The 16,378-nt window shown below is 41.0% G+C and overlaps 1 protein-coding gene across 2 annotated transcripts; it reads right to left on the bottom strand.

Moving 5' to 3' along the window:
* Positions 1–1,128: 1,128 nt before the first annotated feature.
* On the bottom strand, positions 1,129–16,330 carry LOC103010074 (protein SCO1 homolog, mitochondrial). Of its 2 annotated transcripts, XR_450413.2 has the most exons (7): positions 16,018–16,330; positions 14,860–14,950; positions 11,951–12,148; positions 11,112–11,204; positions 7,195–7,310; positions 2,849–3,018; positions 1,948–2,083 (listed from the first exon to the last, which is right to left on the bottom strand). XR_450413.2 is itself a non-coding variant. In XM_007175282.2 (6 exons), exons 1-6 carry the CDS (start codon positions 16,300–16,302, stop codon positions 1,949–1,951), a joined length of 918 nt encoding a protein of 305 aa, XP_007175344.2. In that variant the 5' UTR covers positions 16,303–16,330; the 3' UTR covers positions 1,129–1,948. The 2 variants fall into 2 exon arrangements, 1 of the variants encoding a protein (XP_007175344.2); XM_007175282.2 differs by lacking the exon at positions 2,849–3,018 and having other exon boundaries at positions 1,129–2,083.
* Between the last annotated feature and the right edge of the window lie 48 nt (positions 16,331–16,378).

Raw genomic sequence — 16,378 nt, 5'->3', positions numbered from 1 at the left:
AAATGTCTGGCATTTTAGATACTTAAGATCTTTGTTACATGAGAGTAGTCTTGTATTAAGTTCCTCTTAAGAACCTTCTTGACAAGGCTCCTAGGAAAGTCATTCCAAACCAACTACTCCTGAGTTGAAGTTCATATAAACTAAATCTTGGTATTTTTTTAGTAAGGGAACCTAAAAGGAGAATGGCACTGTATGAGTTCGCTAGGGCGCTGTCACAAAGTACCACAGCACCGGGGCTTGAACCACAGATGTTTATTGTCTCAGCAGTTCTGGCGGCTAGACGTCCCAGATGAACGGGTCGGCAGGGCTTGTTTCTGGAGGCCTCTCTGCGTCTTCACGTGGTCTCCTCTCTGCCTGTGTCCCAATCTCTTCTCATAAGAACACCAGGCATGTTGGATGAGGGCCTTCCCTAAAGGCCTCATTTTAACTTTATCACCCTTTTAGAGACTGTCTCCACTGGGTTAGGACTTCAACGAACACATGAATCTGGGGGAAAGTTCAGCCCATAACCACTACAGAGTTTATGACTTTTCTTTTTCACATGCCTTGACATAAATATCTATAGTAGGTTTTAACAAGTATTGAGAATTTACAAACCAAAAGATAGCGCCGTGTCACGTGCACAGAGCACGGAACTGATGTGCAAGGAAAGCCCATGTCTGAGGAGGTGCCACACCTGTTACGGTTTGTTGAGACTTTCAGAGGCTTTGCAGCAGCTTCAGGTGGAGAATGGTGATAAACGGTCAAGTCCAGACAGCAGGGAAGTTAAATTCAGAAACAAAAGCCAGCATCTTCCTGAATGGCTGTCTGCCTAGCACTTTGTGGATGGATGCACCAGAAGATGACGCACCTAACTCACCCAGATCCAAACCTGCCCACCTCCACCCTCAAAACAGTCTCTCGAGGCCCCAGTCCCCCAGCCACCGCATCGGAGGCACCTGGGGTGGCACGTGTGAACGCAGGTCTTTGCATCCTTCCTCAGCTCAGTGAACCCAGCCCTGGGCCCGGGAACCTGCACTTTAACAAGCACCCACCTACCCGCCCCCTCGAGTCTGGGGGGGGGTCTCAGCCCAGAGAGCTATAAGCTGCCATCTCTGCACCCACGAGAAAGGCCACGGTTGTCCAAGCTGCAAAACTGAGCACACCTTTATTTCAGACAAGTGCAATCCAGTACAGGCAGGAAGGTACTCTGTACACACTCATGATTTGTATCCTCTTATACCCATTTGGCAGGTCCCTGAAAGCCTGTCACATCATTCAGCTAAAAAAAAAAAAAAAACAAAAACAAAAAAACAAAAAACCACATGAAAGATCCCTAGGGAATCTGATCTAATGGTCTGCCCCAAACAACAGATTTTCTCTCCACTAGTAAAATCAGCACCTGCTGACAGGGGAACACAATGCAAACCTGACAGTGATTTTCATTAACAAGCAAGACTACACTAATGCTTTCAAGCATAAAGATCAACTGTGAATGTCAGAGAGCCTAATTTGATTGTTATCAGCCACCAAGAACTCAAAGAGGAAAGCAAGGTCACTATGGCAGTTACGCTCTTCCTGGAAATTCACTACAACCTGACAGAGCAAGAGTCCAAGACACTGGAGACACAGCCACGCTGATCAGAGGGCCCTGCTCACGTGAAGAGACCCCATGGCTGCGTCTTTTCCAGCTGTGTCCTTCCCTGAGGTCCATTCTGCTGGCTTCACGGAAACTTGGTCCTCTGGTCTCAAGGCGACCATTTGGGAGACTTCTGGTTGTAATCTTTGCAGTTCCAAGAATCCATCCTTGCTGAACCCAAGAGTAGCATGCCCTGCCCAAAATTTAGGTGTTCTCCTGGTATGAAGGCCATTCTGTAGGCTGCATGTATATACATATAAGTATCGGCCCCTATGGGAGACAAAGCTTCCTTCCTCTTTAGCAGAATAGCGCACGGCAGCACTGCTTTGGCTAGCTCTTTTTCCTGTGTTCCCTCATGTGCGCAGCAATCGAACCAGCTATTTCTGCATTCTTCTTGTTCTGGCCAAAATAATCTAGAAACTCACCATCTGGTCCAATCAAGTACATTATGATTGTATGATCCACCTGCAGAGAAAAGGGGGGGGGGAAGGAGAGGATGACAAAAAGTTCACCAAAATAAGCTGCTTATTTTACTGAATAAATGCTGCAGGATAAGAGACTTCACATTACTAGTTAAGCAACCTTTGTAGCATCTATTATTTATGGAACAGGCCTAAGTCTATTATACTAAGTATACAGCGAGGAATTATCTAAAATCTTTCCAGAAACGTGCCGACTGTTGCCTGACACGTCAGCTAGAACTTGGAATTCTTTTGGTTCAGTCCTTAACACACTCATCCACATAATTTCTGAGAAAAGAACGCACTTCTAAGAAATGGCCACTGCCAGCCTTCGTTAAACAGCCAATGCTTGTCGAACAGCAAGGCCTGCTTGGGAAGAGCCTACATTTATGAGTAAAATATTTCATCTGACCCCTTAACCATATTATAAAGAGACACCACATGGGATTAAAAGTGTTGGTGAAAAATACTTTCTTTATTAAGTTCTTGGGTATATTCTTTTATGTTTTAGGAAGAACTGGTTATCATTCAACAGGCTAAATTCTGCTTACCATGTTATATTACAAACAAAAACAGAAAAGTAACCACTAAATATAAAATATATAAATTCTAATACAGTATTTAGTCCTCATATTAGTGACTCAGATGGAAACATGAGAACGAGTGTTGTCCTCCCCTAAGAAATGTTACTACACTGAACAATCCTACCTGAAGCACATCACCCAGAAGTTCCTCAGGAGCCGTAAGTGCTACACCCCCAAGGAGTTACCTTAAATCCATTATCCACTTTCATGGCAAAGTTCTTAAAGTGTTCCTAGCTCCACCTAAAGTTTAGACTAGCCATCAATTTTTTTTAGTTATATGCTTCCACAAATCCAATTTTAAATGAGCTGAAGACTTGGCACTTAGAATCCTTGGAATTTATTCCAGGCTTGATTGCTGTTTGGCAAGACAAAAAGAAAGACAGGAATGCGGTCATACATACCAAGCTGGAGACACCCCACATGTACCCAGACACACATGATGTGTCTGTTAGGTTATCGTGCTTTTATACACACACATTCATAAAGAGAGAGTAAATGGAAAGAGCCACTTGTTTATTCACATAAGGAAAGAATGCAGACCCAGAGGGCTCAGACAGCTGGCGATCTTGAGGGGGCTGCGAGTAATTCACTGCGGGAGGACAGGGAACCCACGTTTCTCCAATTGTCTGACAGAGTCAGAAGCAGGTCTCCAGGTGTCTCTTAAAGCCCTACTCCACAGCTTACACCTCTCTTTCTCCCCATTTCTTCCTCTTTCCTATTCTTTCTATTCTCTCTCCCCCTTAAAAAACCAGAATTTCAGCGTGTGTTGGGCTTATTTTATGAGTGTTCTTCACATAAACTACTTTCTAATACATAATAAAAATATTGTTCTACACAAACTGTCAAACTTGTCAGTGGTCACATCTCAGTGTTCACTTGGGTTGTGGGCACAGCAAATCATATGTAAATAAGAATGAAAGAATACACAGTAAATGTATACAATGAAGTCTTCCACTCCTTCCAGACTCCCAGAGTCCCTCAGTTCTCCTCAGAGGGCACCACTACCACCAGTTCCTGCTGTTATTCTTCCAGAGAAACCCTCTGCGTCTATCAGTGTGTCGATAACCACCTATTTCTTTTTAGATAGAATTAACAACACACTATACTTGTTTTCTCACTTAGCAATATACTGGGCGTTGTTCTGTATCAGTACATATATAGTAGCCTTTTAAAGAATTGTTGCTTGGTTTTCAGTCTTTTTTACAAACAATGCTGTAGGTTATCTCTGTAGGACAAATTCCAAAAAATGGGGTCTCTAACCTAAAAAGTATTCCACTTTAGAGGCTGACGATACTGACAAACAGCCTTCTTACGAGGGCGTATCAGTTTAATTCCCATCAACAATGCATGAAAGTGCCAGCCGGTCCAATTTCATTCACTCCAACACTACAGCATTTTCTCTTTTCCTAAATTAGATTTTGACAATATCTTTGGCCTTTCTGATCTAACAGGTGAAAAATGGCATCACATTATACAATTCACATTTCTTTTATTGTGAATAAAACTGAACATCTTTTCTTAGGTGTGAAAGCTATTTGTATTCTTTTGCAAAAGTATTTCCTAATATTTAGAAAATAATGTAATACTATACATATAACGCAATGATGTGCACATTTAGCTTTCAGTGGAATCCTAAACGTTTGTAACCTGGGTTACATATACCATGGGTCAGAGGATGCCACTCGTATTCAAAGCCAGAAGCTCACCTCTGTTGCTATCGAGATTAAGAAAACTTCATTCCTTTATATCTCAACCTTTAACCTTTACTCCCTCATTCCCTACATGTCCTTAAATCTTAAGAGAAGTTCCCCATACCATCTTGCGGATGAAAATCTGTAACCTCAAGGGACAGAAGTCATACTAATGAAAAACCCAAGAAGCTGGAGAGTGTCTCCCCCTACTGGTTGATTTGGCAAATGTACAGCAGTGAACTCACTGATTCTTATCAAACGTCACATTCTTATGGCAGTAGAACAGTATTTATTTGTCAAAATGGGGTCTGGGATGGGTTCTAGAGGATCCAAGAATCTCCATAAGACGTACATATTTACATCTTGATTTTTAAGACTCAAAAACTTAATATCCAAAAAAAAAAAAAAAAAAACTTAATATCCATATTCTGGATTATCTGCATGGCTACCTTAGAGTGCCCAAACCTTGTTTATGTTTACGAGCTCCCTGGCACCTCGCTGTATACTGCTGGTTACGGTCAGACAAGAAAAAGATGCCTTCTTACTAAGTCAAGAACAACCAGTCCAGGTAGGCTACACGATGAAAGGTTCCAAATTTAAGTAAAAAACCACGAGGGGCGGCTGACTATAGAGGTGGGTGTCTCAAATCACATTCCTGTGGTGAGCAGCGCTTCGGTTTCAGCCAAGTATCTCGTATTACGTTAACTGAATGTTTTACTTGAGTTTTATAAGTTGTTTGCTCTAATTTGTAAAATTTATTTTAACTCTAGAATTATGAGCTATAAGCAACAAGACTACAGGGTGTTACCTAGTTTACAACTGTACGTATGTAAACAATTGAATAAAACTATTCAGCACCGGAAGTCAGACGGACTAGCTCAACTGCTCCCACTACCATCACAGGTTAAACCTCAAAACCAGTCAATAGGGCTTCCCTGGTGGTGCAGTGGTTGAGAATCTGCCTGCTGATGCAGGGGACACGGGTTCGAGCCCTGGTCTGGGAAGATCCCACATGCCACGGAGCAATTAGGCCCGTGAGCCACAACTACTGAGCCTGCGCGTCTGGAGCCTGTGCTCCGCAACAAGAGAGGCCACGATAGTGAGAGGCCCGCGCACCGCGATGAAGAGTGGCCCCCGCTTGCCGCAACTAGAGAAAGCCCTCGCACAGAGACTAAGACCCAACACAGCCAAAAATAAATAAATAAATAAATTAATTAATTAATTAAAAAAAAAAAAAACCAGTCAATACAGCTCTCTTTCATAGGAAGAGTAAGGAATTCTGAACAGCTCTTGTTTCTCCACGGCTTCCTTTCTGCTCTCCTCTCATTCTTCTCATGCTGCTGGCGTGACAAGAGGAAGCCACTGTGGGGTCCCTCTACTTTCCTTAAACTTAGGGTGTAAGAAGAAAATGCTCACTTTTCTTGTCTTTTTCTCCCATGAACCCAAGTTTCCCTAAGTCTATGAGGCATCAGAACTAGAAAATAAGATTACTGTGTGGGCTTAAGGCAAAGGGACCAGAAACATGCTTTTAATTTAGGCCAAAGGCTACAGTGCTGGGACTTCCCTGAGGGCGCAGTGGTTGGGACTCTGTGCTCCCAGTGCATGGGGCCTGGGTTCGATCCCTGGTCAGGGAACTAGATCCTACATGCATGCCGCCACTAAAAGTTCGCATGCCACAACTAAGAAGCCCGCCTGCCACAACTAAGACCCAGCACAACCAAATAAATAAATAAATAAAAAAAAAAAAAAGCTATAGGGGCACATGTGCTCCAGGTTCAAAAGTGGTGAGGAAATCACAGTGGGCCGTAGAGACAAAGCACCACAGTGGGATGTCCCCTCTGCATGTCACTCTTGGGAGCTGGCCATGGCGTTGCTGAAAGAGCAACGACTCAAGATCCTGACCATCTTTCTTTCTACAAAACCAGCTCTGCGGCTGGAAAGGCTCTTATGATTAATCACTTTGTCTAACCAATACTATAGAGAAATTAGAGCATGACAACTGAGGAAAAAACCTGAAATAATACTAAAATACAATGTCAACTCTTCATGTGATAGGGAAAAACGTCCACATTGAGAAGGAAACTGGGTGCGTAGGGGTGGCGCTTATGCTTCACTATGAAACCACTGATGAGAAGAGGAACAAGGTGACCCAGGACTCCTGGGCAGCGCCGATGAACGTGAAGACGGCTCTTTAATGTAAGAGCTACAGGAGAACAACCTGATAGAATTTGTTCTTCATCATTAAAAAAACTTCATTAAGTACCTAATTATGTAGAGCATAATAGCTGCAAACGCAACTAAACACAAAATTATGCAAACACATAGTTGGTATGAAAAGAAATCTTATGGGAAGTCTAGCTGCCTATGGCTTTCTTTTCTCTTGCTTTTCAGAATTCTTACTCACTCAACCCAAAAACGCAGTTCCCTACGGCCTAACACTACTTCTCAAAAGGAGTATATTTCTTATACCTCTTCATTGAGGGCAGAGAGAACCAATACAATGCTTATCAACTAAAATGAGCTTTGCCCCAAACGATTATATTATATTCTATTGAATCTAAGATATCCCTGATTTTATATTGCCCTATAATTTTATGTGCCACTAGAAAAGCAGGCAATTAAACTCTAAGAACAATGAATATAAATTAAACAATCATCCTTCAAAAAATATATATACTTCTTCTATCCTTTCAAACATCCCTAATTATTAAGGAATTTGCTATGATCTCAGATTATCTTTCGTTTTAATTTCATTTTTAAAGCCAGTCGTCACGGAAAGCTATATGAATGTCTGGGACCTGGGAACCTGTCCAGGTGTTGAAAGCTGTGCATTTGCTTACTATGTAGTCCTCATCTTCGTCCTTGGGGCCAGGGCTGTAATACACTCTGAATGCTCTGGCCATTTGATCGATCTCTTCTTTTGTGCCAGTTAAGCCAATCAGTTTGGGAGAAAATTCTAAATAAAAAATGAGAAAGACAGTGAAAAAGCAGCAAGCAAAACAACCATCCTTACACTTCAAAAAACAGTATCAGTTATACAGCAGCCCTACTGCCACTTTCTTCCTGTGAGTCCCTAAACATTTCTTCATGTTTCAAAGAAAAACAAATTCGCATAGAACAAATGAAAATTCTCCTCTGTAATATATGTCACATTCACCAAGACAGATCACACTGGAATTAAACTAGAAATCAATGGCAGAAAGATATCCGGAAAACCCCCTAACGCATGGAAATTAAACACACTTCTAAATAACACATGGGCCAAAGAAGAAATCTCAAGAGAAATTAAAAAAATATCTTGAATAAAATAAAAATGGAAACACAACTTATTGAATACATATAGTAGAAAAGAAGATCTAACATCAGTAATATAAGTTTCCACCTCAGGATCTAGGAAAAGAGCAAATTAAATCCAGAGTATGCGGAAGAAGAGAATTAGAGCAGAAATCAATGAAACTTAAAACAGGCTATTAATAGAGAAGAGCAATGAAACCAAAAGTTGGTTTTTGGTAATATATAAGTCAAATCCTTTCATGACTGGTAAAGAGCTGGAGGGAATATATTCTAATTATTTAAATCACAATTTTTGTTAATTTAGTGGTTCTTAAATATTTAGGTGTAGTTCTGAGATATGCTGAAGTTTAAAGATATTATTATGAATTAAGCACAACAGTTTTCCATTGTATCATATGAGAAAAAAGTTTGCTGACAATTAGTTCATACCAGATCAAAATACCTGTATCTCATTTTCTAACACATAATCTCACAGCATGCATTTGCTATTAAGTTTTTGGAATTTATGTAAGTAAGCTGGGGAAGTCACTTAAAACACCTGGATTCATCAGACTACTGAGCCGAGTCCAACACTTAACAGCAGTACCTTCTTCCAAAGGTAGAGGAAGCCTATTTTTATTCTTTGGACTAATTCATTCTAAATTGAAAAACTGCTCAGATACTGAAAAAGCAAGGTAGCTTGTTCTTCTTCCCTACGCTCTGACTAAATGAAGAGAAGGTGAGTGAAGCCTCAATTAGTTGCACATCCAAACCTTTTCAAAAAATTGTTGAAATTGCAGTAATTTTCTAAATACCAACTTAAATATTTAAAAATCCCTCCCAAATGCAACTAGAAATGATCACATCATCAATCACTGTATGTACCTGCTGATGAAGAATATTACCGTAAGGTTTTGGTATTTCCATTAGGTACGGCAACTCAAATGTCTATTCATTTGGGGATTATCTAAGGTTTGGTTAATATGTGATAATAAACAATTGCCAGTATGACACACATTTAAATTGGAGATCATTTATCACCCAATGAGTTATACCTGCTTTTTACTGCTTTAGAAAATAACGATGCTATTGCTCAAATTTCTGACATACCTGTAAACTGTGGACATAAATTCTGCTTGTATATAATAAAAACTCTAAAACTTCAACGAGAAAACAAACCTTTGTAACCTTGGGTTAGGCAAAGATCTCTCACATATGAAACCAAAAAATTATCTATGAAAGAACAAGCTAATAAACTGAACTTCATCAAAATGGAAACTGCTCTTCAAAAGCCATGGCTGACATGACAAGCCATAGACCGGGAGGAAATATTTGCAAATCATACACCTGATAAAAGACTTGTATCAGGACTATAAACAATAAATAAGTAAGTAAAAATAAACAGCCCCATAAAAATGGGTAAAAGATGTGGAGACGCTTTACCAAAGAAGACATACAGATGGCAAATAACGGCATGAAAAGATGCTTAATGTTAAAAGTTATTAAGGGAAATGCATTAATAAAACCACAATGAGATATCACTAAGCATCTACTGAAGTGGCTAAAATTAAAAAGACTGACCCTACTAAGTGTGCGAGGATGTGGAGGAGCTGGAGCTCTCATACACTGCCAGTGGGAGTGTAAAAATGTACCACCACTTTGGAAAAAAGTTTGTCAGTTTCTTAAAAAGTTGAACATTCACCTATCACATGACCCAGCCACTCCACTCCCAGGTATTTACTCAAGAGAAATGAAAGCATGTGTCCACACAAAGACGTACGTGTACATGAGTGCTCAGCAGCTTTATCTGTAATAGCCAAAGACTGGAAATAACTCCAATGTCCATCAGTGGGATATTACTCAGCAATAAAAATGAATGAACTATTGACACACGCTACAACATGGATGAATCTCAACATAATTACACTGAAGGAAGTCATTAAAAAGAAAGAGCATATACTGTATAATTCCATTTACATAAACTTCTAAAAATGCAAACTAATCTATATTGATGGAAAGCAGATCAGTGGTTGCCTGGAGACAGGAGGTAGGTGCAGAGGAGGGACATGAAGGAGGAATTAGCAAGGGCGCATGGAAGCTGCTGGGGGTGATGGGTATGTTCACTCTGACTGTGGTGATGGTTTCCCAGGTGCACACATGTGTCAAAAGATAACACACTGTGCACTTGAAGTATGTACTCTTTTTATATGTCAACTATCTCTCAATACATGAGTTAAATAATAAAATATACAGCAGGTCTTACATAAGACACATTTTAAAATAACTCAAAGTTTTAGTGGATATGCATTAGAAGGTATCATACAATAAAACTAAATAGAAAACTATTCATTAGTCCTTCTGACCAGTAGCTTAAATCAATTCCACCATAATTAAAATGGAAATTCCTGATTTTTAAGCACTCATGTTCCACACACTACTAGTACAACAACAAAACCTGTCTGATCAGATTTTTAGTCTCATCACTTTTTTCAGCTGAAGAAACTTGAATTCAGAGAAATTACCCAAGCTCATAAGAACCTAAATATTCATCCTTAATTCTACCATAATTTATAGTCTTTAAAAGTACCTTCTAGGGCTTCCCTGGTGGCGCAGTGGTTGAGAATCTGCCTGCTAATGCAGGGGACACGGGTTCGAGCCCTGGTCTGGGAAGATCCCACATGCCACGGAGCAGCTGGGCCCGTGAGCCACAATTGCTGAGCCTGCGCGTCTGGAGCCTGTGCCCCGCGACGGGAGGGGCCGCGATAGAGAAAGGCCCGCGCACCGCGATGAAGAGCGGTCCCCGCACCGCGATGAAGAGTGGCCCCCGCTTGCCGCAACTGGAGAAAGCCCTCGCACGAACCGAAGACCCAACACAGCCAAAAATAAATAAATAAATAAATAAAATCAAGTAAAACTTTAAAAAAAAAAAAAAAAAAAAAAAAGAACCAAAAAAAAAAAAAAAAGTACCTTCTAATAGTTTTTAAGTGCATGTTGAGATGTTTGAATTGAAATTCTTCCTTAAAATGGTTATGTGTTTATCATTAATATTTTAGATTTATAAAATATATACTATGAATTCAAAATGTGCTTATATTTAATAATTTTTCTTTAATCTCCCAATGAACATAATCCCAGAATGTCTGTCTGTCCTAATTTTACAAAGGGAAGAGTGAGGTACTGAGCTGGAATCAGAAGCAATGTGTCCCCTCAATTCAAGGGTCTCTTTACTTTGTTGATATATGAAGGCCAAGTTCAATCTTTCCTCTGTGACAAAATAAAGAGCCCTGCACCAGGAACTGAGAGGCCTCTTATTTATTTACTTACCGGCCACAGTCACAATTCTGTCTCTTTTCATCCACCTGTAAAACTGGTGACAGTACCATACGTCCCCCGTATCTTACAAAGCATTCCAAGGTCTGAATAAGCTGATCTTTCAAAAACTTTAAGAGCTAAACAGATGTAAAGTATTGTGAATAAAACACACCTTTTACATAATTTGCGATGGCTTCTTTTGTGTCCCTCTCCGGGTCAATAGTGATGAAAAGTGGAGTTAAATCTGGCAGAGTTGGAATACTATCTGAAACAAAGTTCTCATTAATCAGTATTCACATTCTAAGGGAAAAGACAAACAGCAATTACAGTAGCGTGTAGGGAGTGCTACAGCAAGGTGTTCAGGCAACACAGAGGGACATCTAACACGGATGGGGAAGGGGACGGGACAGCCTCCAGGAAAGGCAGATATATACACATCTGTGGTGCAATCAGATAGATATCCTATCAAATACCTGCACCCCTGCACACATGTTGTTACTCAGAATCACATCACGTGTGATTCCTGTCTCTTAATCCAATGCAATGTTTGTAGGATTCCCCCGCCCCACCCACCATTTCTCAGGGGCAAAGAAACTATTAATAAGGACTGAATATCCTGGAACAGTTCATTTTAAGAAGGATGTACATCACAGACCATACCACAGATTTCCTAGTCTAACCATCAGTCACCAGAGAAAAAGCAATGGCAATGTCAGTGATGAAAGGCTACAAAAAGAAAGGGACACAAAGCAGAGTTAAGGGAGACCCAGACCACACCAACATTTTTAAGCAACCTAACATTTAGCATCAAAACAAGCTTCCTTTGGTAAAGAATAAGGTCATGGGAATCACAGCCACTAACAAGCCTAACACTGAGATTTTATGTTCTCACAAACTGAATTATTACAACCCTCCACCTAACAGTAATAATATAAAAATGTGAAAAGCATAGTAACATTAGGGACATCAAGTAAACACATACTTTTTTATAGGAAGAGATGGCTTTCTTACCTATTTCATCCACAACTTGAATCATTTTTTCTAGTTCTTCTGGACAGATATCAGGGCAATGAGTGAAACCAAAATAAATCAATACCCATTGACCCAGGTAGTCCTTATCAGTTTTGGGCTCGCCAGTATGAGTTGTGAGGGAAAATGGGCCCCCAAGTAAAGGCTTTCCGATGCTTCGCTGCCGTTCCTTCTCCAGCTCTTAAACACACACGAACACACACCGAAGGGGAAAAAAAAAAGTCAATCTAACCACAGGTACTCAAATGCCTGATCTATGGTTCATTCTATACTACTGACTGAGGGCACAAAATGTGGAAGAAATAGGCTCAGTTTTCAAGAAGCTTAAAAAATCTTTTAAGAGAAATAAGCATAAAACAATAAAATAAAATCAAACACTATTGTATATAGTAAGGACTACAAGAAAAGTGGTAAAACTATTTTCTTCCCCTTCCAGAACAATTCAGTCCTTAGCCATTAGGTGTGGCCACGACGGGGGTGAGGGCACAGCAGAGCAGAATGTCTGAGCCCAAGTGGGCGAGGTGGGTGGCCTGGCAGTGGGTGTCTGAGCCTGAGTGTGCTGAGGAGGGCAGCTGCATGGGGAGAGGACAGCAGTAATGGGAACTCAGTTACATACAGGGGCTTGACCAAATAAGTAAATACATTAAAGAGCTACAAATGAAAAGGGAGTTAGAACAATGGAAGGAGAGAAAACTAGAATGAACGCTGAAGTACTGGAAAGAAATGGGAGGTACAATACAAACTTATAGTTTCAATATAGATAGATACAGAAACAAGTATAGATGTAAATAAGCACATCTCTCTCCTAGCTCTGTCCACTGAAAGGACCCAGGGGCGGATACACCCCAAGAGCAATGAGCTCATATCCTGACTTCTAATATCCTCCTCCACTAAAAGGAAATGAGGCTTTTAGAGAAACGGATGATACCAGGACTGGGGCAGAGAAAGTACACGAACCTAGAACATCCTTTTGTGTCAGAATTAAGTTCGAACCCAAAGCACATAGGAGGCATGTCAAAAGGAAACAGAAGCCTGTGTCGAAGGGGCTCCCACTGACCAATCTGGGACAATGTGAGCGTCAAACCAAAGACAATAATGGATTACAACTCACTGGCTTGCTAGGAAATCATGAATCACACTGATATAAATAAATGAATTGAGAGTTTGATGGGGAACAGAATATTTACATGTATAAATACATAATATTTACATGTGTAAATGTACATCACAAAATACACATTAATTACATTTTCAGTAGAGAAGCCTGACAGACACCACCTTAATCAAGTGATCAAACTGAACTTAAATCAGTAATGGGACAAACTGAAATCATATGACACCTGACTAAATGCAATGAGAACACAGCATCCTGAATCTAACCATGAGGAAACATCAGACAAACCCAAACGAAGGGACAGTCTACAAAACAGCTGGCCTGTAATCTTCCAAGCTGTCAAGGTCATGAGAGTCGGGTAAAGGCTGAAAAACTGTTACAAACTGAAGGAGACCAAAGAAAAAACTAGGTATGAGGTGTGGTTCTGAACTGGATCTTTCTGCTATAAAAGGAGGGCATCAGTTGGGACTTCCCTGGCTGTCCAGTGATTAAGACCCTGTGCTTCCACTGTGGGGGGCACAGGTTCAATCCCTGGTTGGGGAACTAAGATCCCACATGCCACAAGGCACAGCCAAAAAAATTAAAAATAAATAAAATAAAATAAAGTAAATAAAAGGAGGGCATCAGTTGCACAACTTGAATGAGGTCTGAAGATTGAACGGTGTAACATATTGATATTAATTTTCTGATTTTGATGGCTGCATTGTGGTTATGTTGGAGAATGTCCTTGTTTGTAGAAAATACACAACAAAGTATGTGGAGATGATGAGGCATCATGTCAGCAAATACTCAAACAACTTAGGCACACTTTTAATGCTGTTTCATAATACAAGTTTTTATAAAACAAAATTATTAACTGAAAGTGAAATTCCAAACTAAAGTCAAAAGAAGCTTGGCTTTTTCTACAATCGTCTCTACCATTACTTTCCTAGTTTGTCAGGTTTGTTTCATTTTGAAATTGAAGGAACTTAACTGCTTATTAAAATATGAAAATCATATCAATAAAACACTGCTTGTTACACAAAAGAAACATACCTGTACATCAATATGGATCTTATATTCCTAAAGTTCTAAAGCCTATGAATTTTCACTCCCAGATGTAAACATTATCCTTTGTATAATGTCATCAAAAGAGACTCTCTAAAGAATCAAAACAGAGTAAGTGATACTTTAAAGATTTACTGGAAACTTCTAAAACAAATCTTAAAAGTCCTGAAATATTCACTAAAATATAAAGTTCCTGTAAACAGTTTCTAAACAGTTTCTGAGTGTTAGTCCAGAGCAGTTCCTTGCCGTGAAATTCCCTCTGGCCTGGCAGAACCTCATCTAGTGAATCCTTCACTTCTGTGTCTGTTTCACTGTCATGGGCGCCTGAGTGGCTGGACTGCACCTTAGTCATCTTTGCACCCTCTGGACTTGCTACTATCTACATCCAGATCTGTCCACAATAAGTCTTTTCACATGGTTAGACAGTGGTGCCCTGAACAGATAAGACAGTGGAAAAACAGGTGAAATCCAAGTAAAGTTTGTAGTTTAGTGAACAGTACTGTATGAACTTTAATTTCTCACTTTTGATAAATTAGCCATAGTTATACAAGATATTAACATTAGGGGAAGAAAGGTGAAAGATACATGGAAACTCTGTCATTTTTACAACTCTTCTGTAAACCTAAAATTATTTCTAGATTAAAAAGCTTAAAAACAACAATGACAAAAAGATGCCAGTCCACAGCCAGGAAGGATTTTATTCAGCGCTGACCAGATGATATCTACTTACTCTTTGTCTTTTCTTTCTTGAAGTACTTCATCCCAGCCAGTAAAACTCCTCCAATAGCAAATGTGATGGCTAAGGACTTCCAGGAAACAGGCTACTGGGGCAGAGATTTCAAAAATAAAAATACTAGAAAGATGCAAACATTTAATCACACTAAATTTATTACAGTAGTTTTTAAGATACCTACACACAGGCCTCGATCTTGTTAAATGGACAGCATGTTTCACGTTACTTTGGGATGAGAAAATACTGAAAGTTTCTGGGGATGCAGTTGCATCTGGGCTCCTAACACAATTACAAAGGCACTTCTTTCCAAGGGAAGGTTCCCTAAGTCGATTTCTTTTCATGTGGAAAAAAAGACCCAAGGCTCAATCAAGCACCATGATTGTTACCACGTGTGATCCAGATCCCAACTGCTGATTTAAAAACCAGTTAATCACCTGCTTGTGCTGATATTGAGAATACACAGAAATAAACCAAATAAATTTAGGAGGTTAACCTAACTCTGGCTTCCAAAAGTAACAAAGCCAAAGTAGAAGACAGCTCAAAGTGGAACGTCTTGCAAACCGCATCATTATTTCTTTGTACTTTTTCCAAGTCCCAAGATAAAATAACTCATTAACCTTCCCCCAGCTCCGAAGACCACTTCTCTTGTCCATCACTAGAGCCTAGTGGCTCTTAAGTTCTTCGGGAGTCAGAACTACAACCCGGGAGAAACCAAAGAAAAAAGGCATATCCAGCACGCCGCTATGGCCCACATGTGCTCAATTTCAGCATATACACACCAGGCCTCCGAAGGGAGAGCCAAGTGATAAATAATAAAAATGCTCTGACGCTTCAATCATGGGAAACTTAAGGTTGAGACCCACCCCCCGCTTAGAACACCTGAAACTTATTTTCTTGGCGCAAAAGCTAACTAAAATCCAAGCCCGGGTATCTAACCACGTGGAGAGGGTGTCGGTTCTGAGGTTCTCTTTACCGCAGAGGGTCCGTGCAAACCGGAGGGAAATGCGGGATGAGATTCTGTGACCCAGGGAGGTCAACCGGCGGAGTGGAGGACCACTTGAGGCCGAGTGGTTTCCGAGGTTATGACCAAGTGGGATGGGAAGGGCGCGCAGGGTTGACTGTCGAGCAAAGGTAGGGCTCCAGGTGTGCACTCACCCGGGGCTGCGAGGGACGCGTGGGGTCTCCGCCGCCCTTCGGCTCCGGTCCTGACGAGCCGGGCGGGGGCGGCCTCGCCGTGCTGAGGAGCCGGCACCGCAGGCAGCTGCCAGCGAGCCCCGAGGCCCGCCACGCCTCCTCTGGTGGCGCGCGGAGCCGCCCCAGCATGACCTTCGCGGTCCCCTCCCCGGGGCCCCAAACCCCGAGTCCGCGAGGCAAGAGAGACCAAAGTTTGCCACCTGGAAGCCGCATTATTCTGCCGGGCGCGCGCAACAACCCCGCCATGAGATCGAGAGACCGCGCCTCCTTTTGCCCCGCCCCTCGACTTCCGGTACCGTTTCCGCTTCCTCCGAAAGGGAGG

Source organism: Balaenoptera acutorostrata, chromosome 20 (genome assembly GCF_949987535.1).
Source record: "Balaenoptera acutorostrata chromosome 20, mBalAcu1.1, whole genome shotgun sequence".
NCBI classification, from domain to species: Eukaryota; Metazoa; Chordata; class Mammalia; order Artiodactyla; family Balaenopteridae; genus Balaenoptera; species Balaenoptera acutorostrata.
Note: the sequence above shows the minus strand (reverse complement) of the source record. Positions and strands in the feature narration are given on the sequence as shown.

Excerpts from the sequence above, each read along its gene's own strand:
- LOC103010074 (XM_007175282.2), bottom strand. The coding sequence starts at position 16,302 with ATGGCGGGGTTGTTGCGCGCGCCCGGCAGAATAATGCGGCTTCCAGGT. Across the intron at positions 12,149-14,859 it reads CAAGAAAGAAAAGACAAAGA|AGCTGGAGAAGGAACGGCAG; the intron begins GTAAGTAGATAT and ends TGTGTGTTTAAG. Across the intron at positions 7,311-11,111 it reads CATCGCAAATTATGTAAAAG|AATTTTCTCCCAAACTGATT; the intron begins GTGTGTTTTATT and ends TTTTTTATTTAG.